Below are 26,793 nucleotides of genomic sequence, written 5' to 3'. Positions count from 1 at the left end.
TTCTGCTGCTATTTGTCTTTGCTACATTGTCATTTATCATATTATCTCAAGGGCTTGCAGATGCCACCACACGTTCCCCCATGTGCACGTCAAGTAGGTGCTTACAAAGTCCTTGTGACAGACTCTTGCCTGGTTCTTTGAAATCCACCATGTCCTGCAGCTTTCGTTGTAAGTAATCTCGTCTGTGTCTTGTCGGCTGGCAGATAGCTCAGCTGTGACCAGTCAACACTTTCAAAAAGTGACAAACAAAATGTGACAAAAGACTTTGTCTACACTGTGGTATGTTGGTGGTTTTAAATCAAAGCCAAATGACAGGTTTGCATTTGACAATCAGATACCATTTTAGCACTGGTTTAATCTGCCATTTTACATGCTGTCCTGATAAATGACAAGTTAATAAATTATTTATGTTTTGTTTTTGTGTGTTGTTAGTTCAGAATAGTGGAAAAGGTATTGGTACCACCTACACCTAGTAATATAGTAACAAAATACAAACTACATTAGTTCGTTCAAAATAGTTTTTTTTTTTTGACTGACATAAAGATCATGAGAAACCTGTTATGCTTATTTGTGATCATTTGCTGCCATCTTGTGGATATTACACAGCAAGACCTTTTAGTTTGTATAACCTGCAGAGGGAGTTGTTTGTATGGTTTATAACAAAACACTAAATATATATTTTTTTATATTGATGATGATGGGGATGAATTATTGTATGGAAAAATTAATTAAATACAATTTTGGAATTCAATTTTGGACGTGGCTTGATACGGAACCAAAGTTAAGGTATCGTGTTTTAACTACAGCCCTTTTTCGAGGAACGCCACAACATCAGTTTCCAAGATGGCGGCACCTGTGATAGAAACATGCCATGTTGCTTGTTGTGCCAACAGGACACCAAACGTTGTTTCTTGGAGTCGAAACGGTATCATTGCCTTCGGGACATGTAACTCTGTGGCTCTGTATCACCCGCGGGTAATAATGTCTGTTGAAATGTCTCCTTGAGAGCTAGCTGCTGTTAACGACGAGTAACTTTAGTGAATAACCGTATTTTCCTTAAAAATGTATATTGTTTCTTCATTTGCAGGAAAGAAAAAACATCGCTGTGCTAAATGGACACACAGGCAGAGTGAATGCAGTCCAATGGGTCAAAGGAGAAGAAGACAGTAGTGAGTACAGTGAGGAAGTAAAGTGGTGAGGTGGAGGTGTCAAAACAACACAGACATCAACAGCTATACGGGTTTTTTTTCTTTCAGATTGTTAATAAAAACTATTAGTTGAAATTATGACTTATTGTCAGTTTGCATCTTTTATGGCCAATCTGTTTAAAGTTTTTCTTGTTGAAAAGACCCTGCCACAAAAAACTTTTGTACATTGATTTAAATATATACATACATTTGCTCTTAAGATTCTCAAACCTGTTTTTTCATTACTTGACCAATCTTTGCTTGTCTGTATTTTTACAGTTTCAGCTCTGAAGAGTCATCTGGTCTCCGGAGGCTCCGACAATAGACTTATCCTCTGGGAAACTCAGAATGAGAACGTAGGTCAAGAAAAAAATTTACTTGTTTCGACTAAAGTTTACTTTGTTAAGAATTATTAATATTTTTTTTAATGTCATGCCCTAATTACAGATCAGTCAGTCAGTGGAGTGTAAAGGCCACACTGGTCCTGTTATTGCTGTGGATGCCGTCTACACAGAGGACTCAGACATTCTGGTGGCCTCCTCATCATCTGACTCCTCAGTCAGACTGTGGCTATGTCATGAGGACAAACAAGGTAAAAAAAAAAAAAAGACACGTATTCTGACAAAAAAAGCAGTACTGGTGACTATTCGCCCTCTAGTGGCTGGTAAGAGGGTCTGCATTGTTAACAAAATCAGATACGATGGATAGTTTATATTTTATATTATTATATTAGTTGTTTTACTCTTATTGTGTAGTTAAATATTAAATGAGCTCCTTAGTGTCTGCCATGTCAACTTGGATGTTCAAGCTGCTTACAGACTGTTAATGTACCTGTAGTTTTTCCTCATAATAATTCTGAGATCTGAGTTGTTGCCTTGGTCCACATTGTATCAAAATGATGAATTTGACTGTAAATTTTTACCCCAATGTGTCACTCAGAAAGACGTCAAAAACAAAACTCTGTTTGCGCCAAGACAGAAAGCCACGCATTTGAGCCTAATTAATTGTGAAATGTCATTTGTAGTGGATGAGAAAGTTTAATCCCACGTCCATGTGTGTTCCTCAGCTGAGAGCCTCCATGTCATATCATTTGGCAGTGGTTTCATGATGGATGTCTCTCTGGCGCTGTTGCCAGGCAGCAGAGGTAAGTCTGTGATGTTCCTACACAGGCGTCTTTGAAGCCCTGTGTCACACACACCGGCACGTACAGATTTTTCACCTCATGTCTCCCAATTCAATCTGCCCTCCTCCTGTCACAGTCACAGAACATTTTGGGTTTGAAGTGTTTCATGTCATTTTCCTTACCGACGCTTCCATGTCTGTTAGACGTGTCTTTGTATCACAATGGTGCTGTTTTTTTAATTAAGAAATTAATTAGATGTGAACGTGTTGTTTTTGTTTGAAATTAATTTATAAGGAAAACATTACATAAACTTTATGTGTTGCAGTTCCCATACTAGCCTGTGGGGGTGATGACTCTAGGGTACACCTCTACATCCGGTCCAATGGACAGGTAAAGTTGGATGTATACACACTTTAAAAAATGTGACAAACTCAATCACTTAAGGGTCTGAAATTTAAAACCCAAGTTCTTGTTCAGGATCAATATTTCTAGAACAGTCTAGAACTGGCAATAATTTAATCAGAAATGAAGAATTTGAACTGGTTGATCCAGTAGACATTAGTACAGACCTTAAAACAACCCTACACATAAGAAGCTCTAGTGGGCTGTATAACATGACAGGACGGCCTGGATTTGGCCCGTGGGCTTTGAGTTTGACACATGTTTTAAGGCTTCACTTATATTTAATTCATTTTTCAAACTCCACCTTGAAACATTTACATTTCTTCACATCAGTTCAAGAAGGCTATGTCACTGCAAGGACACGAGGACTGGGTTCGTGGAGTGGAATGGACAACTTCAGGTGGGCTTCAACATTATTATTATTATTTTTTATTATTGTTTTTATCGTCATCTGCCGTCATTTTGTCATGATGACAGGTGTTTTTCTCTTTAAGTAAATCAGAGTCCCCCGCCATTTTCTGCAGCATCCCCCCTTTTGTAATGCGTATGCTTCAAAACTCCATGAAACTTGATCTAAAATAATAAGTAATTCCAACAGACAAAATAAAATAAAATTACAATAATATTGCAGTGAGCCCCTTCTTCCTGGAGGGGGGGCAGTTCTTCACGTCGCGAACTACTGCATTAAGGAATAACACAGTGGTTAAGATGCTAAAAAGAACCTAAGTAGAGAAATCTGAGTGATATTTTTTGATGAATTCATCCTTGTTCTATTTGGAGGTTTGTCAGGAATTGTCTCCTCCTCAGAAAGTCTCTGAAGTACTGTTTGTGACTCACTCAGGTGAGGAGCTGTTATTAGCCAGCTGTTCACAGGACTGTCTCATCAGAGTGTGGAGACTCTGTGCCAAGTCTGGGACAGACACCCACACAGAGGACGATCACACCGTCATCAGAATGAAAGAGGACGTTTTTGAAGTGACGGAAGCAGGTGAGCTGTCTAGACTCCAGACGTTAGGAAAGTTTGTTCATAAATTACAACAAAACAAGACGTCTAACGTGGACTCAAACTAATCTCTGTTTTCTTTCTTTCTGTCCTTTTTTTCTGTTTCAGACATTACCACAAAATTTGCTGTGACTCTTGAGACAGTTCTGGCTGGTCATGAGAACTGGGTGTATGGGATCCACTGGCAGCCTCCTCTACACCAAGGTCCTTTTTTCCTAACTACATACTATAGACTTTTCCCTCGTCCACTACGTTCTTAGAACAGCATTTGACAGTTTGACACCTGGGCTGCAATTTGTTTCCAGCATTTGTTCAAAACACAATCATTCCTTCTAGAATTTCAAGGTATTCCCACTTCAATCACTTTTCTGTTTCATTCAGAATGTGTTTTTCTCCCATCGTCACACACACACACACACACACACAAAACAAATGGTGTGAAATGTTATCGTCTTAATAAGGTCTCAGGGGAACGACTTGCAGATGTGCTAAATATTCTCTTGAAACTGTGGTTCCCTTCGAAGCTCAAAAACATCAAGGTCACGTCGCATCCACCCTCGTGGTTGTTGTTCCTCACACATTGTTTTGTTTAGATCCTCTGAGGAAATGTCCACCACTGATGCAGCGTAAGCTAATGTAGTCTAATCTTCAACTGCTACAGTCAGGACAACTCCTCAGTCCATCACAGGACCACATTAACAACCATCACAGTCTCATTCATACTGAGGACACAGGATCAGACCATCGACCAGTGATATTTAACTACTGCTGCCAGCATGTGGATATTTATTTTGTTTTGTTTAGTTTTATTTAGTCCTTTTTAATTTTGGCAATATTTAATTGTTAATTTGTCTCCCTCTACAGGTGACAGGCTGCATCAAACTCTCAGCCTCCTCTCTGGTTCCATGGATAAGACCATGATCCTCTGGGCTCCTGAGGAGGGATCTGGAGTCTGGGTGGAGCAGGTCAGTGTTGGGTGGAATACAAAGTTGACAGGGATGGGCATCAGTCACTCTGTGAAAGGAACTATTGTGGACACACACACAGGAACACACACACGTTTACTAGTTTGATTGTCTCTTTATTTGAAGTCCTTCTCGTCCAGTGTTGTATAGTTGTTGTCAAATGGACAGTACTACTATGAATTCCAACTGATGTCGTCCTCCCCCACCTTCCCTTTTGTCTCTCACAGTCCTCCTTTTCTATGGTCTACTTCTCAGCACATTTCTCCCTGTGATTCCCCCCCCCCCTTATGCTGCCCCTGTTCTTTTCACATCCTAGACCTACATTCTATAGTTCTCTGTGCTACTGTTTGCCCGCACCTCCAGCTTTGCTCGCCCCTCTTCTGTCACTTCTCCCTCTCTCTCCACCTCACCTCCCAAAGCTCCAAACAGCTGCTGTTGTGCCAGAGTGGGGCTAAATTTAACACCAAGTGTGGATGGCAAAGGCAGAAAAATAATCTTCCACCCAGCTGCACTGCACATTTTTCCCCCCGTTAAATACGACTGTCAAAATCTCAGATGGCTCCATATTACTTCTTCATGTACTTGAAGTGCACTTCTCCAGACTCAAACTGCTGACTCAGGCACACTCACTCACTCGCTGGGACTCGTGTCCCACACGGCGCCGTGTCCCATTCAACAAAATGCCACTCGCGTGGCGACGGCAGGCACCTTGACTGTGATCACGCTCCCAGGTGATGAAAAAGATTTCACAGTTGATCAGAGACGTTTTTGTACCTTTGATGTCATCATTCACATCCACATTGACGGGCAACAAAGAGCAGAGAAAAGAGAAAGGAGCGGCCGTTGGAGTGTCCTCCTCTCTGACAAAGGGACCGTGATTAGGGCCTGAAGCCAGTCCTAATGTCTTCTATTCTTCTTTGTGTGATTAGACAAAGCAGGCAGATGAAAAAGAAAGGTAGCAGTAGACGTTTGGATTAAAGTCAGGGGCAGCTGAAGTCCCTCCACAGCTTATTAGTCCCAAAAAAAAAAAATCTTTAAAATCTTTTTGGAAGGGTACTGAATATTAATTTCTTTTCTCTCTACTTCTGTTCCTTTTGTCTCAATTTATTCTTCCTCAAACTGGAGCCAAAGCCTTTGAACTGACAGCTTCTCAGTCAACTCTACTGTTCAACCTGCGTCGCTGGAATTACACAGAGAGGAAGAACGTTCTATTCACGCCCTTTTCTCTTTGGTTCTTCTAAAATGTGTTTTCTGGACGGTCTTCACAAAAGCTTTTCTCACAAAAATGTCCAGCCTTGTGTGTCTTAATTAGTTGATTTTTACAAAGTAGTGCTCCACTTCCTCAGACTGATTAGAGTAATTGGTGAGATTTAATAGATAGTGGGGTGAGCAGTGGGGTGGCCAGGGCCCACTGCGCCGTAAAGAACATCTTACTAACGAGACTCACTGGTAATTACACATCTAGACTGACCACAGCGGGCAACCACAGTGCCTGGAGGGGCTGTCACTCTGTGTGTGTTTGAGAGATAACCTATTTCCATGGTTCATGGTTAAGAGTTAGGAGAGTTGGGGAGAAAATGTCTTTGAATGTCATCTGTTTGTAGCTGGACAAAACAAGGAAGAACTGTAGAACATAGACAGACAACAGAATCAGTTCTAGTTGTAGTACTACTGCTGGCCAGTAGGGGCTATGACACCCACCAAGATACTTTTCCCCATCAATAAGTTCTTTCACAAAGGCAGATAGTAGTGAAACTTCTAGTGTTTCCTCTTCACTTCTTCTTGTGGTCCATCTGGATTCTTTTAATGTTTTAATCTATTATGACTCAAAAAACTAATATTTAAAGGGTTGATTAGTTTATTGAGCAAATAAACGTTCTACTAAAAATGTGACACGAGTCACATGATCAAAACATTTGAATAAATGATACATTCACGTCCTTGATTTATGTTAAAAACCAATGCCTTCAAATTGAGATTCAATTTTAGTCTGGTTATTTTTTTTTCTAATGTCAATTTCACACAGAAATGTTTGCACAATCCAATACAGAGCTTTTCACCCAGAACATTTTCATTCCAAATCCATAAAGTGTGGGCTTTTCTGGCCTGTCTGGGTTTTTTCTGAGTGCTCGTCACCTCTTTCCTCTCCTCTGAGAATGATGTATGTCATCTCTACCTCGCTGTCCTTGTTTTATTCCTCCCTCGTATTGCCACCGGCCAGTGATAAGGCACGCTTTGCATCCATATTGTTCCTCCTCTCGTAAACAAGACAGATGACGGCTCTTTGCCTCTGTGAGTTTTCACATGATTTACAGCCGGCTCTTGTGTGTGGAATTTTAAAATCAATCTGCTTAATGTTGCATTTCTTTTTCTCTCAATCTCACCGGCGCTCTTCTCACCTGACCACCTCTGATATTCAACGTGAAGCCGTGACTTTATCAGTGTCAGTGGATCACTTAGCAGACCAGGCCGTTGTTTGAAGGTCATTAATGGTATGCATGTGTGCGGACACCACTTCCCCTTAGACAGACTGCAAATGTGTGTGTGTGTGTGTGTGTGTGTGTGTGTGTGTGTGTGTGTCTGCTCTGGTGAATTCACGTGTGGCCTCCTGACTTGTTGCTGCATCATGTAATGGATGCCCACATCTTTATGGCCGCTTTTCTCACGTTCCCAGCTCTGGACGCTCCAGCAAATCTGCCTCCTCTTGTTCGTGATAAAAGACCAGGATCCACATCATTTGAGATTTTTAATGAGTGTAAATTTAGCACTTTTTACATTTCCTCAACACTGTCTAAGAAAACAGCTAATTAAAGATGGATGAGATATGACACAGCCATATCTGGGTAAAGACCACAGTGGTGCTGTGGGAGCGGCCAAGCACTCTCCAGAGCTCAAACTGTTTTCCTGCAGACGATTTAAATAGATCTCAGTTTTTGGCCCAGTTTACCTGCCAGACCTCAGGGGCCTGATAAAGCTTTTAATTGTCTGACGATTCTCATGGCAGTCAAAATGTGCAGCGGTCCACAAAACCCTCTGAAAGTTGGTCCAGTCAGTTGTTCTCTTTTCGTTTGCTGTAAAACCACCATCATAGGAGAGCTGAGACGAACGAGATAAAGACAGAAATTCCGAAGCAAGTCAAAGTGATAACGATGACTAAAAATGTTTCTTCTCGCGGACATAGAGATTAACTCTGATATTCAGTCTGTTGTATTTTGTTTGCAAAGCGTTTTTTTTCCCCTCACGTGTAAGAGTTTCAGCTTCAGAGGCGACGGCTCATTCATCAAAAGTTTTCCGTAGCATAAGCGAAACAATCTCTGATACTATTGTGTATTTTCAGACAAGTAGAACTGAGTCCATTTTATTGTGTCTGTGTGATCTGACTGTGAATGTGACTCAGGGGTCACAGGCTCTCACCCTGATCCAATTTATGTAAATCCCTGTGTGTTCTCAAGCGTTGCGGGTTTTCATCGGCCTATTAAGCTCTGCTGTAATTGCTCGCGTTTTTCTTTGTATTAGACAAATGTACTTTTCTGAGGAAAAACACTTTATTTATCTCTAATAAGTCCCATTTTGCATAATTTTCTCATCCGACTTGTCATCTTGATTGGCTGTTTTTTTTTCCTTCCCTGACATTTGAGTAACGTTCGTCGTTAGTCGGGGGTTTAGAAAAAATTGGATGTTTTTTTTCTTCTGTCTTTTTCAACAAAAAGCTTGTCTTTTATTTAAAGACAAGCTTTTTTTCTTTTATTTAAAGACAAGCTTTTTGTCTTTAAATAAAACCCAGGAGGAAAACCAAATGGGCTTTATGCTGCGTCATGTGACGTGATGACAGGTGCTACAGTCATCTCCTAGAAGTAGCAGAAGAAAAACCACTGTTGATTTTCCTCTGTATGCAGCCGTTCATGCATTTCTACATTTGTTTTTTGTCTTTGCCACATGAGTGACTTTTCCCTGCAGAGCTAATGATGTTCACTTGTCTGTCTGCAGACACAAATGTGTTGTGGAAAAGTGGTTAAGTTAATTGTTCTAGTTAGTAACGGTTTTCTTTCCATTTCCACCAGGTGCGTGTAGGAGAAGTCGGGGGCAACACGCTGGGTTTCTATGGTTGCCAGATGAGCCCGGATGGTTCCATGATTCTGGCTCATGCTTTTCATGGTGCACTGCATCTCTGGTGCAAGGACCAAGAAAAAGAGGTTCGAGTCCTATTCTTGAATATTAATATCAACAAAATAATTGGGTTAAAAAGGAAACACGTGTACCACCGCCTCAAAAGCCTCGGCGTTTACCCACAAGATAGATTCAGTGCCGTTGTCTGGCAACATAAGAGTAAGTAAGTGAGAAAGTGATTAGTTTAATTATCTGCGCCGAGTCTCCTGCCTGCCATGAAACTCAATTTGACTGGCTCACAATGTGTCTTTGTTGGTTGTCTCACCCGAGCGCTGAGATCTGGAGTCACAACCGGCTTCGGAGATAAGTGCAGCGCAATTATCCTCCAACAAGCAAATCTAATAGTGACAGCAAACCCTGCGATCTTGTTCACTAATTTAGACTTTTCAAACACCAAATGCTTCAAATGGAGCCAACCATTATACCACAGTCCATGTCGTACCAACAGGGCCAGTCATTCTTCTCTGACTCCATATAAAGATGCACTGATTTTGTTGGCACAGAATGAATTGAATGAATAAACATATTATTATCATTATTATTTATGGCTACGTCACCTCCTACATTGATGTTCTTAACTCAGTGCAGGTTGGTAAACTCATATGAACTGACTACTGTGACTCTGTGTGTTCAGGGGGAGTGGAGCCCCGGGGTTGTTATATCAGGACATTTCAATGCGGTGCAGGACCTCAGCTGGGATCCTGAGGGCGAGTTCATTGTCAGCGTGGGCTCAGACCAGACCACCAGGCTCTTCACCCCATGGAGGCAACAAGACTCTGCACCGGTAAAGAAGCTGCTGTAGCCTCACCTGAGACACAGCTGAAAATAACTTTTAAGATGAGCTGATAAAAAAGGCCTGATATTTTTAGGAAAAATGCAGCATCTAACATTACAGTTGTCCAGGTCCAGATTGCTAAAGGCAGTGTAAGAACTTTGTTTTTTTAAAGACATGGAGATTATTATTCAGGATGCTACTTGGAATGTTGCCACCAAGTTCCACTGCCAAACTAAACCCTCTAGTTGTTTTAGAGAAGACCATTATTTCTCCTTGTGAGAACACCTTGCATCTTAATCTGGATATCTCTTTTATTTGAGCAGGAGAATCAATTTCTTGTTTGGCCTGTTTTCAAGTGCCTAAATTTAGGGCCGAGGAGCCGCACTCCATCAGAGGCTCCGTTGAATTACTGGCACCTACCCCGGCAACCGCAGCTGTTTAGCATCCTAATGAAATCTTGCCGTGTCTTTACAACCCCGCAGACAACCTGGCATGAAATCTCACGGCCACAGATCCACGGATACGACATGCAGTGCCTGGCCATGGTGGGGAGGTTTCAGTTTGTGTCCGGAGCCGATGAGAAGGTCCTGAGAGTGTTTCAAGCGCCTCGCAACTTTGTGGAGAACTTCGCCAGCATCTCAGGGATGTCGAGGGAGAAGCTGCTGACGTCCAGCGTGAGTGTCAAAACAACGAAAAGCATTCAATTTGATTCATCTGTACTTTGACCTAGTCCTCTGGGTCGGTGGAGGAAAATATTCTCGCTCGTGTTCGATTCCTCGATATTTTTCTTTTCCACTCAATACCAGGACTGTGCCAACCTTCCAGAGGGGGCCAGCACCCCTGCTCTAGGTCTGTCAAACAAAGCTGTTTTTCAAGGTAAAAACCCATATTTTCAACCAGAGATCCATTTTTCTAAGTGGTTCTGATTCTATGAGACAGATGCCGTTTTAATTCCTCTTTGTATTTAATCTGATAAAGAACCCTTTACATTTTTAGGTGACCTTGTTCCAAAACCAAATGAAGCGAAGGAAGAGTTCACCAGTGCATCCGACCAATACCAAGAGTCCTACTTCCATCCACTCATCATGAAAGGTACATCATAGAGCAGGGGTGTCAAACATACGGCCTGTGGGCCAAAACTAGCCTGCCAAGCGTTCAATCTGGCCCACTTGATGAATTTTGAAAGTGAAAAAATACACCAATACTTCACGTTGGTGATGTTTTGTTAAATTATATTTCATTAAATGTTAATATTTTCTTATAAACTTGTAGTTATTTGCAGGAGAACATGGGCTTATTGGTATTTATAGATATTATGTTGTGATTGTACTGGTCCGGCCAAAATAAGTTTCACATCCCTCATTCATTGATGTGAATTCATTTTCCTCCTAGCCTTAACATCAGAGTTCTTTTTGAGTTTGCAGTGTTTAAGTCGGAGACTAAGTCAGAAGGAAAGTTTCAGAAAAAGGTCACACTGGTTTGGGAAATGGGGGGAAAAAAACTCAAGGAAAACTAGGAAAATAGAAGGCAGATGAGAATTGGACGACGGTTAAATGAGGAGAAACTTGCTGTGCACTTTAAAACCTCTGGGTAAGAGAGTGTGAAGGGCTGTCATCAGCAAGATTGAAGCCACTTCTAAATCTGCAGTGCTAATTAGAAAACAGGCTTTTGTGATTGCCAAGTTTAAATATCAATGACCCCGGGCTGTGCAGTGAGCAGCCAAGTGCAGAGACTGTGAGCGCTGCGTTTTTTCTCCTTGGATTGGCTTTAATCTGAGAGAAGACAAATTAATATTAATTATTACAAACGGGGACGGCAATGACCAAGAAGAAAACACAAGAAGCGTGGGTTTTACTTAAATGCAGAAACGAATGTGGTGCAGGTTGGAGAGAGAAGCTGATGTGCGAAGAGGTGAATCGACACTCGGCTAATTTTTGCTTGTTGTCAAAGCCTGCAGTGCTTCAGGAGTGGAGATAAAGCAGCGGTTATTTCAGAAGCAGCTTTTTTAGGTTGCAGAGTTACAGAGCTGAAGAATCCATAAAAGTTAAATGCTAAACAAAGCTGTACGGCAGTGTGGGAGAACATTGTCCTGAGGCAAAAAAAAGAAATCATCTCTTCAGAATAGCATGTAGCGCTCACCTCCTGGTGTGTTTTTTTTTATTCTTTTCGCCTGCAGCTTTTACACCTGTAACAAAGTTACGTATAAATATTATGTCACTCAAAGCACTGGGATGGAAAGACGAACATTGACGTAGACACTCAAGTCCAGTGCTTATATAGTGAGCTGCGAGTCACAGTATTTGACATTTTACGTGTGCTTTCTTTATACTTGTATAGCATCCTTATTTGGACATTTTTTTTCGACTTACTAAGAGAGTACTAGTTTGAAGATTGAATTATTATTATTAGGGTCAGATTGGCATTAGGATTAGGATTGAGGTTAGACACGTTTGTTCTAGTTAAGGTTCCAGTGAGGATCAAGGAATTGCATTATGTCGATGTGTGTTTGTAATAGTTACAGTTGGGCTAAATGCCTGGGGATTGAATTATGTCTAAGTGCTCAGAAAAAACACAAAGATAAGTGTGTGTGTGTGTTTGTGCAGAGCCTCCACCTGAGGATCATCTTCTCCAGAACACACTGTGGCCGGAGGTTCAGAAACTGTGAGTACTCCGAGGTTTCTTTCTTAACTACATATCAAAGCTCTCTCAGCTTCTCTTCGGTCTCAGGTTTGTTGCTGGTGGAAGAAAAAAAAAACCTCCACTGTGTTTTACCCAGATAAATGGAAGTGCTACAGCTATTTCAGCTTTTGTATATCTACATTCCAAATAGAGTTTTTGAAACAGAACTCAACACGAGGGTTGGTGTTTATTAAGTTTTGCCCCCAGAAATTTTTATTTTCCTGAGCCCCTTCTCCAGGCTTAACATATTGCTTCCATTTGTGACCAATAATAAATCCATTTACCAGTCTGTCCACCATAAACATGACGTATGGTGTTGCTGTTGGTTGCAAGCTGTAAGTAGTGTTTGTTTTTCTGTTCGGCTTCACCCCTTGAATCATTTGTTGCATAATAGAAACATTAAAATGAGTTATTGGCCAAATTATTTTCCTGGCTTGACTACTATTCTCTTGTGTGAGGCCGAGTTGATGCACAGGCTCCGAGCTTGCTGGTTGGGATTCATTTTTCTCCAACTAGTACAGCAGTTTTACTCTGACATTTTAATTCAGCCAGGTAACACCATCACTGAAATGTTGTTACTCTGGGTGATTAACTGGAGATTAGAAATAGTTCATCGTCATTTCTCGATCTTTGTTGTCCTACAGTGACGAGAAGGAACAACAGCACCGTTCACTTTATTTGATAATCTCCTCTCTCTCTTATTTACAGTATATGCTACATGCTAACGTCTCTCTGTTTGAATTCTGTCTCCTGCAGGTACGGCCATGGCTTTGAGATGTTCTGCCTCGCGTCTGACAGTGCCAAGACGGTGGTGGCGTCCGCCTGCAAGGTCAGTGTGATAACTTTGAGGTTGTAGAACATGTCGTAGTTCAGACTATACGACACCCCAGAGCAAGGGTGTTCGATCAGGAACTATAAAACATCACGACTAACACACACACACACACACACGCGCACACAATCTGTGTTACACCATGTTGTCAGTTTATTATTTATTGGGACCACAGTCTCTTGACCCGAGTGGTGGAGACAGACACATAAATATAAAGATTTCTCCTGTTCTTTATTTTCTCCTTCTTTTTCTACAATAATTTTGCACAGTAACTAAACCTAATGAAGTTGCTGTGTGTCTATTTCAGAAATAGACCACCAGTCCAAGGGTCTTGGTCTTGAATTGTCATTCAAGGGAGATGTTTTTTAGCACAAGATGAAAAAGCTGCTGAATGTTCTTGACCTTTAGCCATTAGGTGTCATCGCTTTACAAAATTGCTGGACCTCAGTGATTGAATAGAGAGGAAGTATGTGCCATGCAAATAAGAAACACGGGGAAACAAGATTGTAGAAATTCATTTTAAAATTGAGTTTCTCAAAAATAGTCTATAATGTCATGAAGGAATCCACACCGTCTCTACAGGCTTCTAAAGCAGAACATGCAGCCATTTTCCTGTGGAGCACGAAGACGTGGCGTCAGCTGCAAACGCTGCGGTGCCACAGCCTCACGGTGACTCAGATGGCGTTCTCACCAGATGGACAGCTTCTCTTGGCGGTTTCTCGGGATCGCACGTGGTCTCTGTGGAGACGAAGTGGGTCCACACCTGAAAGTCCAGGTGAGGAAAAAGATGAAGCTAGTACGTATACATTACTCGTCAGATGTAGTTTGTGAATAAACTTCTCCGTCTCCAGATTAAGACAACACATTTAAAAACACAGGACTGATCCATTAACACTTGTCGTCATATAGATTTATTTCTAATTAAATTTAGCTTCGCAGAAGTGAAGGTTTTTTCTTATGATAAATCAAGCGAGTGATGTTTTAAAAACAGAAAATAAAAGCATCGTCTGAATCTCCTTCATGTAACTGTGCCTGGAAATGGGAACCGCATCTTGGTGGTGAATTTGAAATTATGCAGAACACAACAGATGTCTTCCTGTATCATTTATTGCCAGAGGCCTTGTTGGTTTAGCAAAACTGCATTGCACTGCAGCAGCTCATCAGATCTGTGCCTGTGTGAATATCATGTCAGGCTCAAGAGCAAAACTATATTTTTTCAGTTTTTTATTTATTTTGTTTTTTTGCTGCTCTTGTGGAACGAAACACCAGCGCCGTCCACTATGTATTGGCTTGTTGTGGCATTCAGCTCTGATTCAAGGCTCATAAGTATTGATCTGAAGCTCTCTCCGTGCCGCTCACCCAGGTCATTAATTTAGTCTCTTTGCGTGGTCCACGCTCCCCCTCAGACCTAACTCAGTGATAGTGACATAAACAGTCGGAGATTTGTTTCTGGAAGGTCAGCACTGTCTTAATCCACGTTGTGTGAGGAACAAGGGTGACTCAAAATCAGTCACTGCTACAAGTACTTCATTACTTTTGTGGTGAAGTGAAGTGAATGGGCTTTAGGTAAGTACTTTATGGATTTAAATGTATATGACAGTGTTATTGTCTTTTTCATTGGATTCATTTTCTTGCAGGTTGCATGTTGTTCAGCTACTGTTGTGTACGCACTGTGTCTCCACTTGGCCATCCAAAAAATCTTGGATCACCTTACATTACATAAATGGACTGTTCCAGGATTCCACATGTCCTGGACATTAAAGTCCTGGAAACAATTAATAATCCTTGAAAAAAAAAACTATTTTTCATCAACTGATCATTGCACTGAGTAAAAGAAACTCGCACCTTGTTATAAAGAGCCTTCTTTATAAGATTGTGTTTACATGGAACAGTCTGGACAAATACCCTGATCCTGTGTTTAAAGTGAGCAGAACAGGACCTTTAATCTCAGGGATTACATCCCATCTGCCCCTGGTAACATATCTGTGTTGACTGCTGTAACGGACGCTGACAGTCAGCTAACCGGCTCCGTGCCGTTCAACTCCACGGTGACCCACACAGATGTTCTATGACGTGTGGCCTCTGTCTCTTCAGGTTGGCTGCTGAATCACTCAGGGAAACTGCGAAGGGTCAACAGGTCACTTTTGACTGTACTACAAAAGCTTGTATTGATTTATTGGAGAGAACCGATTGATTACCTTTACCACAGCGTCCAAATTATTGTGACTAGTGGACAAAAATGAAGCAATGATTCCTAAAACGTTTTCTACCCTTAAAGCTTCCCATTGTGGCATAAGTAAAGGAAACACTTACAAACACTTTAAAGTATATTTTGTGGATCCCTGCAATGGGTCTGGGCCCCCTGTGGCGGTCCGATCTCTACTACCACTGATTTAACTAATCAGAATATTTTTTTCCTTACCCTGAATTTGGTCAAAGGAGCTGCAAATTCACTCTTTTTATTGTTGCCAAATTCCAAAATTCCATTATTATTATTATTTTTTTGGTTTGTAAGAATTGCAGCATCAACAACATTAACCCAAAAATGTTCCTTTCACTTTATAAAGATTGTTGCTTTGCAAACTTGAGTTGAAACAAGGCAGGGAAAGAACATCCACATCCACACAACTCAGCCGCTGTTTAAAAATGCATGAGCTCTGTTCACACACCTGCCGTCTGGTCCACCCTGGTGCTTTTAAAGCCCTGAGAACTGAGAAGTTTGAAAACACTTCTGGCTCCATTTGAGTTGTAGAACTCCAGGGCTGCTCCTGTGTCTGGACTCAGGTTGGCATGATAACACTAAAATAAAATATCTACAGTACCACCCCTGACATAAGTCGGTAGGTTTTTGTTTGTTTTTCATACTCCTGCAGCTAGGTAAGAAATATACTGAACAAGAAGCGAAATATAATTGGGTTCAAATGGTGTTGATTTTTATTTAGAATGGATACATTTTAGGTTTTAAAATTTTAAAATGATGATTACTGCTGAGCTATTCATCTGAATGGGGAGTAGTCTAAAAATGTTTCTGTTGATATGGCTAATGTGAACCTTGGATACAGATACATTGGCTGTCAGTAGCACAGGAACGACCTCTGAGAAATGACCAGCTGTAGGTTTTTATTTCTTCCAGGTGGAGTCTCAGGAGGACAGATTGCAGTCGGTTTAATCTGGTTTTAAATTCTGTTTGTTTGTGTGATTTTCTCTCAGAGCCTCAGTTCTCGCTGCACGCGCACACAGGGAAGGACACGGCCGTTCACAGCCGGATCATCTGGTCATGTGACTGGACCCCCGACAGCAAATACTTTGTGACATCCAGTCGGGACAAGAAGGTGATTTGGAAGATGCTAGCTCGGAGGATGGAAGTGATGTTCTCCTTATCATGATCCTGACTCCTGATTTCAAGTTTGTGTGTGTGCGTGTGTGTGTGTGTGTGTGTGTGTGCAGGTGATAGTGTGGGGTCCCTGCAGATCAGAAGGCTCTGCAGACCCTCTGCTTCCCCCTGAGATTAAACCCTGCTCCTCCATCTTGGATGTGGGCGACTCTGCTACAGCTGTAGCCGTCTGCCCTGTGCTCTGCTCTGACCACAGGTACACATTCATACAGGCACCGCGGTAAAACTCACTCTTTTTTTAATAATTTCAAATGTCATGTGACATGATAAGACATGTCTCGCGTACATCTTGTACAGCTTGCAAGTTTTAACAGCTCAACATTGCTGGTGAGTTCAGGTCTTTTGCAGCAGTGATGATTTGATGTGAGCCCCTGTGTGTTCCACACAGCTACCTGGTCGCAGTTGGCCTGGAGTGTGGTAGGATCCTGCTGTACAGGTGGAGTCCCAGCCAGGAAGCTGCCGAAGGACGAGACTGGACCAGCTGTGCTGAAACAGACAACTTGTATCCTTGAACAGTGGAAACAAACCCAGAGTTTATGAGAAGTTTCTCAACTGTTTTAGAACCTCCACTACACCTGTACTCCACTACAGGTGTGTGCTGATTTGATTTCATCTCTGTGTAAACAGTGAGGTTTAGAAAATTGATTCTAATTGGTTTGAAAAATATAAACATGGTTTTTAAAGAGAATTCAATTTAAATGACATCAATATGGCTGCCAACAGGCTGAGGCATCGGTAATGTTTTAGTAGAGATGGGGGAAACACTAAACACATCGTCCTGATGATATTGGCTGTGATCCATTTACACTGGGCAGCAGTTAAAGGGAAGGTTTGGCAGGTAGATTAGTCCAGTGTTGTTAAATTGTCATTGTCAATAAAACTCAATAAGCACAAAGGGAAAAGAAAAATGCTGCTGTGAGTCCCAGGAACTGAGACTGTAGATAGTCAGTCACATCAAGTTGTTGCTGACACAAGGAGTCATGTGATGGATTAAATACAGGCCCTTTTTGTCATCATGGTGGAAGTCTGGCCTTTTCCCTGAACCATATCTTCTTACAGCCAGAGCCACGCTTTGGCAGTGAAGACCCTGCGCTGGAGGCCCAGGGCCGGGCGAGCAGGTCAGAAGAGCAGGACGGGTGGACGGGCAGAAAAAGAGAATGAAACCGAGGACGAGAGTTTCTGGGTCCAGCTTGCCAGCGCCGGCACCGACCACTCTGTCAAAATCTTCAACATCAACACTCGGGCTCTTCAGCAGCGGCAACAGTGACTCTATTATGTCTCTGGCATGAAGACAGACTCTTGAATGGAGGGCCACAGGCCTGTGTGGAGCACCGTGGCTACAGCTGCTCACTGGCAGAGCCCTTCACTCTGTGTGACAGCCAGTCAAGTCACGGGCCGGTTCTCAGGACAAGTCCATGGCACAGATGCCCCACGGTCTGAAAACAGAAGAACGGATTGAAACAGTGAAGGCAACATGGGAATAGAATGATTTGATGGATGTTGACAGGGTTGGAGCTTCAGAGGAGACAGGATCACACTGCATTTAGACAGAGGTAAACAAACGACAGCTGTAGTTATGATTCCATGGTTTTATCATTATCATCACCTGTGTAACATCTCACTCATCATACACCAGGTAATGTGTTGGTTTTATACACAGCCATTAAAAAAAACCCTTTCTATTAAAGTTTTTGGTTTTGTTTTTTTGTACTTTTATGTTATAATCTTTCCAGTAGTACTGCAGTAGATATGAAGTACTGTTGACTTTTTTTTTAAATTACAACTTTGGGAGGGCTGGTGTGTCAACATGAACAGAATTTCCAAGGACAAAAGAAGTGGAATCAAGGATTTACTGTGGGAGCAGTAAACATTTGCTGTCGATGTGACGTGACAGACATAAATTTCCCCACAGGAGGTCATAACTGCTGACCATTACTCTCCCTCTAATCATGTGCCTGGTCTGTGTGGAAGCATCAGTCAAGACGGACCACACACACACACACATCACTCACACACACACACACCTGCAGGAAAATGTGTTTTGGAGAGAATAATTAACTAATTATTAGTGGAGGTTAAAATACATATACATATACAGTCAATATCATACTGAATGTTATACTAAGTATACAGTATATATATATATATATATTGTATATATTAAGTGCCCTATAATGTATCTACTCAGAATTAATTGTACCCTGTCATGTGTTACGGGGGCACCAGGAGTTTGGCCCCCTTGGAGGGCAAGTATTGAATCTGGATAGTGTGCCACAGGCCAAAAGACCTCCAATTCAATACTAGGATCCCAGGTTGCTTAATTAAGAATTGTTCAACGTTCAGCAAAGTTAAAGGTGAACAAATGCCGTCAGTTTGTGCTGGTTATGGTCATTGATCGCTTCTGAAAAACAGAGTCAATTAATGACAACACAGCAAAAAAAAAAAAAATTCTAATCCAGGGGGTTTCAGTTGGCCCTGAGGAGTCTGCAAAGAGCATCCTGAAAAATGTTGATGTTATATATATATATACATATATATATACATGCATATATATACATGCATATATATATACATACATATATATTTGTTTTTGTTTTTTTTTAGACGTGGGACAGCCTATCAGGGCCTTCAAGAGACTGCAGCAGACTACACCAGCAGGTGACTCCCATGTGTAATCAGACTCACAGACTCACAGACTCACCCAGTAACTGTCAACTGTGTATGTATATACTGTGTGTGTATTAGATTAGATTTAATTTTATTGATCCCACACTGGGGAGATTGTTGACGTAGAACCTGATTGTTAAACAGGTTCTGTTGACCATCACTAATCATCACAGGGAGTCCTTCAAAGAGTGTTTCACCCCAATGCAATGACGTGATCTGACTATGGGAGCGGAGCGACCTGATGGAGTTCAACGCAGAAAAAAAAGGAATCTTCCACGTCACTGAAACAAGGACCAGAAAAGGAGAGTTCTGCCCAAAGTAAGTTTAAGTTTCATTATGTATGCACGTGTGTTTGGGTTTGAGTGAGGCTGTGGTGCCGCTTTTCTTGGATGCTTGTTCTCCAGTTTGCATGGCCTCGTTAAATATTATTGTTGAATGGTATTATTAGTGACCTTGTCAGCTGTGCTGTTTTTGTTTGATGGATCTTTTTTTGTACTTCCGGTGTTTTTTTCTTCTTCCATTGGCTACTTGCAGTGTTGACTTTCTTTTTGTGTTTCTTGTTGTGTGACGCTGTTAATGGTTTTTAATTATGGTTAACGGGCGGCTGCGCATTGCATCTTGTGGCTGTTTGCCGTTAGAGGGCGCCAAGTCGCCGCTTTCTCAATCAATTTCCTCCTCGTTAAATATTACTATTAGTGACCTTATCAGCTCTGGTGCTGTTGTTGATGGGGTTTTTGTACTTCCGATGTGTTTGAACTAATCCATTCATGTATAAATCGTATTTTCTCTATCGGCTACTTGTGTTGTTGAAGGATTTGGTTGCATGACGCTATTAATGGTTTTTAATGATGGTTAACGGGCGGCTGCGCATTGCATCTTGTGGCTGTGGGCCGTTAGAGGGCGCCAAGTCGCTGCTTTCTCAACTGATTTTTGTCTTTTAATTTGCAAAGACTTTATTAGCAGTGTTATTTTCCCGTGGATCCTGAGGTTGCGGATTTCATAAACTCAGAAATATACTGTGACTCATTTTGTCCGATATCACCTGTCTGACTGAACATATATGTTCTTAATCTAAACACTCACAAAACCCTGTAAGTGTGCTTACTTGGCACCAGCTATATATATACATATATAAATGTGTTGTGGAATATTTCAGATACGGTGACTGGTTAACAAGATGTCCCTCATTTCCAGAGAAAAAACATTTCTCACCGAGAGCAAAATGTAGCCACTTCCTTTAAGTGACACGCAGGTCAACTTAATCAAGCCGCCTTCCATTTGAACAACACGGCCCCGCAGAGACGAGAGAGAAGGTCGTACAGCAAACACACACACAGATGGTGCTCCTTTAAGCTATGTTCTTATCTCTGAATCGGTACCAGTACCATTATTATTATTATTATGATTATTATCACCACTTACATTGCAGATATATTACAGCAATAAATGCTGCACAGAATTTAAATAAATGTTATTTTAATGAAGTGAATTTAGCCTTTAGGTCTCAATATTTTAGTATTAATCTGGAATATATTCCACTGTTTTGCTCTTGATGAAGATTACAATGACTAAATCCTGGTATAGTTTATGATGTTTGGGTGTGTCCCTTAGCGGGCGCAAGAGCACTTTGGGGTAAGTGCAACATGAGAAAAGAAATAGGTGAAATACAAGTTTGGAGTAATGTGTGTGTGTGTGTTTGGGGGCCACAGGCTGCGTCTGTTCCTGAGCAGAACAAATAATCAGATAAGGTAGATAAGACCACACGAGGGCTCTTATCAAAGAACTCCAACCAGATGACCTCCTGACCTGGTGGGAACCCTTTGTTCTGCGTTAATCTAACTTTTTGTCAGCGGCTGGCATGTTGAGGAAGGTTAGTTGAAAACCAAACATCGAGACGTAAAAACAATGACCAGACAAACAATGATTCAAACTGCAACAAAAACCACACCAGAGCTAAACCTGCAGCTTAGCCCCGTCCAGACGCTAATGCTAAATGAACCCCAATGAAAAGAAGGTTTAGATTTTACCATCCAGACGACGAGGTTGACTGAGTTCATGGTTCTGATGTGAAGACTCTACTACTGGTCCTCAGTGCAAATGCACTGACCCATGTGATGTCTTTTCAGCTCAACATCTTTAAAAATCTGGATAAAATTTTTGAATAAAGTTTATACTTTATTCTGTGGACTTTAAGTTCAGTAAAGGGTTAGATTTTGTGACTGTTATTAATTATTTTCAGCAAAGTTTCATGTCAAACTTCATGATCAGCTCTTTGTAGACGCAAATATTTTTATTGATCGCTCGCTCGCTCTCTCTCCGCAGCACTGGCTGCTCGTTGGTGTTGGGTTTTTTTCCCCCCGCTGGTGGACTGCTGCTTTTTAAATTTTCTGCTCCAGAGTTGGTGAAAAATGAGGTTCTTTTTAGAACCAGCAGGGCTAGCTCCGCCACATCAGAGCTTCTCCTCCAGACAAAACAAACAGTGAATCATTTTCAGTCTCACTTTATTTAACGATGATGTGAAAAGTAAAGGCTGTCCATAACATTCAGACAAAAAGAATGTTTTTTTTTTAAATCCTCTCAAACCAGAAACAACAAATGGCTCCAAAAACAAAAAACCCCCATGTGTTCCAAGTGTGATACTTATTTTATACAACGTTTTCATATCTATACCTCATCTGTACATAACATAATTACAGATACTGTAAATAAAAACAAAATGACTCCAAAGTATCCCTGTGGCGTTGGTGAAATATTTTGGACGTAGAAATCCTGTACATAAAGATCGTCACATATACATATATGTTCATATATATGTAGTTCTCTATTCTCTCTGTAGTAAGAAAACAAGTTATTGCCCCTCTGGAACATGTTGCATCGGACGTAGGTTTCTGTGTTTCGACCTTTTCACGCCATGTGACAGCACACATCTAACTGACACGACAGTAACAGTATGGACCTGTGTGTTTTTACCACTTATTATATGTCGTACGTTGTATTCAGGGACACGCATACTTCCTGTTCTCCAGAGAACCCCGACGACGACGCGTACAAAGATAGAACGGTACATGTACATGTCACGTTGGCCTTCAGACTAGAAAGGAGAGAAGACCGGTGGCAATATCACGGTGTGGTTTATTACAGGATATTATGAGCCCTTGACCCACAGTTGCATTAGAACAATTGTCATCCACTTTCAAAGGAAATTCAATAAAACTGACCACCGTTCAAGAAATCAAAGCAGGGCACTTTAGAAAAACCTGTCACCAATCAGCGTTTTGAATGGACTGAGGAAAAAAGCAAACTCAAATTTTTAAAAAAGGCCTATAAAAACAGATATAGGTTTGCTACTACCTTCACTTTATTGCCCTCGGTAGATGTATACGGAATAAACTAGAAGTTTTAGTAATTTCAGAATTTTGTCGCTGAGAATTGTACCGTTGAACAGAAAAGGAACAGGAAACCGTGATTCACCAGTAAATGAACGGAGGAAAAGAAAAATATCTTTGTAGGCAAAAAGACAGAACAGCAGAGTGGATTTGTCAGTTTTGACAGTTGCAAAAACAGAGGTAACTCTGTGAATTATACATTTTTAATATCATGCCGTCTTGAGAAAGCCAAATACCAAAGATTCCATACATGGACGCCACCGTCAGGGTATCAGCAACTTGTACACAATCACATATAATGTAATATATAAAATGTGTGGTTGGCCTTTCTCCAAGAAGAAGAAGAAGAATCAACCTATTTGACATTGTCTCTCTCTCTCTCTCTCACTTGTCGAGTGATTCTCTGGTTGGCAAAGACGTGGGGCGAGGACGAGGCTCCTCGGAGGTCTGCGATCAGGATTTCCTCGCTCCTGTGATCAGCAGGGAGTTGTAACTGGAGGAACTGTCCCCCTAATATGTCCCGAAACAGCCCGACCTCTGCCGGCTGGTGCCCCGCTCCAGCTCTGTGTGGTCCACAGACTGGATGTCGATAGACAGTGTTTTTGTTGCGGAGGGAAAACTGCCCCAGCTGCTGTGAGGCTCCCGCTCGGTTCTCCCGCACCGTCCCATGCGTTGAGGCATTGAGCTGATATGAATTCATGAAACATACAATTTACACGTGTGATCGATGCTGTAGTTTTGTCGGATCGACACCTTTATACCCCGGTGGTGTGTCGTGGGTCCTGCAGGCTACGGAATAAGACAACAGGCACGGCGCTCAAACGAACGCCTTAAAAACTAAAAACCAAGACACCAATGGTGAAACATATGCTAAAAACAAATTCGCTCTCACTCCATAAAAATGTCCTTTCTTTCTTTTCTTTTTTTTTTTTTTTTTGTCCGAGTCTTTGTTTGCTTTCCTACTTCGCCGGGACATTTTCTCTCCAGTAGGAAAAATGACAACACTGTGTCGATGACTTTTCCTCACAGCGTCTTTCTTGGCCCGACATCAACGGCGCTGAATTACATTTCCATAGCAACTGAGGTATGTTCACTGTTGCTAAGTGTGGAGGGTTTTTTTTTCTGTGTTCCTGTGCTTCATGCTCTGTCACCGTGACCACCATGAGTTCTGTCACCATCTTGGAACTGTAAGCTACACTGACTGGGGCTCAGAACACCAGACTCCCACGTGTTGTCGTTGGTCTTTGTACCTCGCCTGAACCCAGTGGACCAACCAACCTTCTGCTCTATTCCAAGGAAACCCAGAACCTCTAACTGTGTATCTCTGCAGCTGACCCTCGCTGCTCTCTTTCTCGTGTTTTTGGTGAGCATCTGAACGTGTGCATTTCTTGGTGTACAACACACTGTGGAACACTCTTGTGCAGCCTTAGAGTGCAGCCTTAGAGACCTGTTAAAAGGCAAAAGAAGGATTTTCTGAGTTGGTTGGAAAATAAAGAGCATCTTTCTTCACATTTTTCAGAGGAACCGGCCCCATGTTGCTATTTGACTCACAGGCATCGAAGTGACTCTCAACTTGGTTGTCCAAAGTCTCTCGACGGGACCATAAACTCATTTGTACCTCATCCATACGCATTCACTTCTCGACAGGAAGTAAGTTCATTCAAGCTCCGCCCACATCCCATTTCTTTGTTCATTCACATCATAGACAAAGCTTACAGTACGTCAAAGTCAGAAATGATATTTACACGTCCCAGTGAGTTTGGGATGTGGACAGGGGAGGAAATATTGACAGTTTTGTTTTTTGTCGACGAATTGTGTAAATCCCACAGTTCCACACTGGGATCCAGTCACTGAAGTGGTGAAATACTCAAGTAAGAAGACAAGCTCACACGTATCTGCTAGCACGTACGTACAACAGAAAAACAGACAAACCCCTTTAAAGCAGATAAGGCTACACGTCAGGTCAGGGTGGTCCACCGTTACACTGCTGTTGGGGGTGTCAGTGTGTGTGTATTTTTAGGGTTTTTTTGTTGGGTTTTTTTTTTTTTTTTTTTTTTTCATTTTTTTGATTGTGCATATGTGAATATGCCGAGGCAAAGGGACCATGTGACCCACAGTCACATGGTCCCTGCAGTGAATTGTGGTAGTTTGATAGGGTCATCCATTGCCCACTCTTTCTTCCTTCCACCCCCTTTCTGACCGTGGGCTTGAGTCATCAAGAGAGGATCTCTTTTCTTCCCACGTTCTCCTTAATCCAAGACAAAATACGCATGTACGCTGATGACATCAGTCTATTTGTTGTAGAAAAAATAACCATATATGTCTCCTCTGTAAAGAGCCAAGTAGAGGCGCGTCCTGCAGCTCACAGGCCGGAGACCATAACCCGGTAGGACGGGGGCATGTGTCTGTGTCTTGGACTGGAACCAGGGCTGCCGCTGGGGCTGGTGCAGCTGGCATCTACCCCTCCTATGGAGGGTAAGTAGGCATGGTGGAGGATGGGAAGTTGCAAAGACAGTCGACGTTGTATGCTGGAAGAAAGAAGGACAGGAGTGTGTTAGAGCAGACACTCATTATTCATACCTTGACCCTGACATTTTGGCTGACTGTTGCAGCCTTTGCTGATTGAAGTTCGTGCCTTTGCCCAGTGTCAGATTAGTGGGACGGTTGGTACTTAGTACGGCAAGTTCTGAAAATACTTGAAATTAAATTTGTTCAGGTGCATTTTCATTTCGTCTCTAAACAATAAATCACTATATTTATGGAATTGGCGAAGAAATCAATGTCACAGCATTTACCAGTGGTTTTATTGGCAAATCAGTCACATTTATGAAGATGGACGCAGAGGAAAAATCTACTTGTCACACAGGTGCTCTGCTTATTTGTCCATTCCAGCCCTCTTCCCAACAGATTTGTTCTCTAGCTGGAATACTAAACATGAAACTGAGGTTGGAAGGGTGAGGGGGTGAGGGAGGGGGGTGGGGGGTTAAGAAGCAGAAAGTACAAGTGAGGAGAATTTGAATGAAGAACTTTTACAGAACAGCCACAGGAACTTGAGGCGATCATTGACATAGATCATTTGAGTTAGCATTAGCCCGACCTAAAGATGTGTCCCTTAGCAGCACAGTTGTCTTACATTAAATCAATATGGCAAGTCCTTTTTTTAAAAAGTTTGAATTATGCGAGTTCAGGCTTTTTTGGATACTGGAACAAATTAAACACATAAAAAACAACTTTTTAATCCATTTCACAGACCCTAACCTGAAAACCTAGTTCATTTTTCCAGTTTAGTGCAGTTTCCTCCAGTATGACGATGCCATGAAGAGTACAGATGCAAAAAACAAAACATAGCTACTAAAATATTTCTGATTAGTATTCTGCAGCGCACCTTTCTTTCCGTTATCACGTTTCCTCACCCTGTCCTTAACTCACCGTGCCTCCGAGCTTCTGGGCTCTTCTGACAAAAAGAACATTTCATGCTTCATCGTGGTGTGACACTGCGCACCCTTCCTCACCGTGGCCACGGCCAAAAAAAATTATGTAACCCAATGCAGTCTTTTAATGTAAAAAGAGAAAGAAGGAATTGAAGCTCGATAGGCGATAGTGCAGCAGTGGAATGTCATAATGACGTAAAGTTTGAAATAATTCTCGTTCCGACTGAGTCTGGAGGAAGTACAGAATTATTCATTTCATTTATTTCAACTTCCTGCTCCATTTCGTCTGGCTACGCAGTCTTAACCCCCTCCCCCAATAAATAACACATTTGAGAATCACATGCAGCCGCCGTCTGACGTATTGATTGTGTCAGCCAGAGCCCCCCCCCTCTACTTTTCTTCATCTAACTTCTTTATATTTGTCTCTCTGCCTCGTGCTGCCTCTTCATATCTCTCCCCTCCATGTGATCAAACATTCATGTGGCGGAGGAATCGCTCTGAGTGTTCCTCTACTTCTGCTCTCCTCCCTGTCTATTTTCAGAGCTGTTTCCAATGCAAACTGTAAATCACTAGTTACATAATCCTCTGTGAGTCTCTCCCTCGCTCTCTCTCTCTCTTTCTCGTCTCTCCCCTCTCCTCAACGGTGTCTCTTCTATCCAAACATCCCTCCTTCCTAATCCATCCATCTTCTCCTCTCACTTTTTTTCTCTGCCGTCTCTCTACTGTATCTGTCCCTCTAATCGTGCATTCTTCCCCTCTGGAGTTCCACCTAAATGAGCGTT

General features: G+C 41.8%; 2 protein-coding genes across 3 annotated transcripts in view; one reads left to right on the top strand and one right to left on the bottom strand.

The window, feature by feature from the left end:
• The first annotated feature begins 664 nt into the window (after nt 1–664).
• Nucleotides 665–18,214, top strand: elp2 (elongator acetyltransferase complex subunit 2). Its single transcript, XM_008331984.3, has 22 exons — nt 665–975; nt 1,088–1,169; nt 1,467–1,543; nt 1,635–1,779; nt 2,254–2,331; nt 2,636–2,700; nt 3,046–3,112; nt 3,554–3,700; nt 3,824–3,919; nt 4,580–4,680; nt 8,742–8,873; nt 9,482–9,631; nt 10,105–10,296; nt 10,429–10,498; nt 10,619–10,714; nt 12,226–12,283; nt 13,058–13,130; nt 13,716–13,908; nt 16,344–16,465; nt 16,581–16,723; nt 16,916–17,029; nt 17,587–18,214. Exons 1-22 carry the CDS (start codon nt 844–846, stop codon nt 17,792–17,794), a joined length of 2,541 nt encoding a protein of 846 aa, XP_008330206.1. The 5' UTR covers nt 665–843; the 3' UTR covers nt 17,795–18,214.
• Nucleotides 18,215–21,884: 3,670 nt separating this feature from the next.
• Nucleotides 21,885–26,793, bottom strand: part of gabbr2 (gamma-aminobutyric acid (GABA) B receptor, 2) — a 114,490-nt gene continuing 109,581 nt past the window's right edge. The window contains exons 19-20 of one of the 2 annotated variants that reach the window (XR_001761511.2): nt 24,132–25,108; nt 21,885–24,027 (exon numbers count right to left, since the gene is read on the bottom strand). Coding sequence is in view for 1 of the 2 variants with exons in the window: in XM_008331985.3 (XP_008330207.1) it covers nt 24,943–25,108 (166 nt within the window). In the remaining variant the exon portion in view is untranslated. Of the gene's footprint in view, nt 25,109–26,793 lie in introns of both variants that reach the window. The other variant, XM_008331985.3, reaches the window with a different exon arrangement.

This window comes from Cynoglossus semilaevis, chromosome 18 (assembly GCF_000523025.1).
Source record: "Cynoglossus semilaevis isolate Cse_v1.0 chromosome 18, Cse_v1.0, whole genome shotgun sequence".
NCBI classification, from domain to species: Eukaryota; Metazoa; Chordata; class Actinopteri; order Pleuronectiformes; family Cynoglossidae; genus Cynoglossus; species Cynoglossus semilaevis.
The sequence above is the reverse complement of the archived record's forward strand: the minus strand, read 5'-3'. Positions and strand labels throughout refer to the sequence as shown.

Bases quoted from the DNA above. Each gene is read 5' to 3' on its own strand.
- elp2 (XM_008331984.3), top strand. From the start codon at position 844: ATGGCGGCACCTGTGATAGAAACATGCCATGTTGCTTGTTGTGCCAAC. The intron at 3,701-3,823 runs GTGAGCTGTCTA...TTTCTGTTTCAG, and splicing joins TTTTGAAGTGACGGAAGCAG to ACATTACCACAAAATTTGCT. The intron at 10,715-12,225 runs GTACATCATAGA...GTGTTTGTGCAG, and splicing joins CCATCCACTCATCATGAAAG to AGCCTCCACCTGAGGATCAT.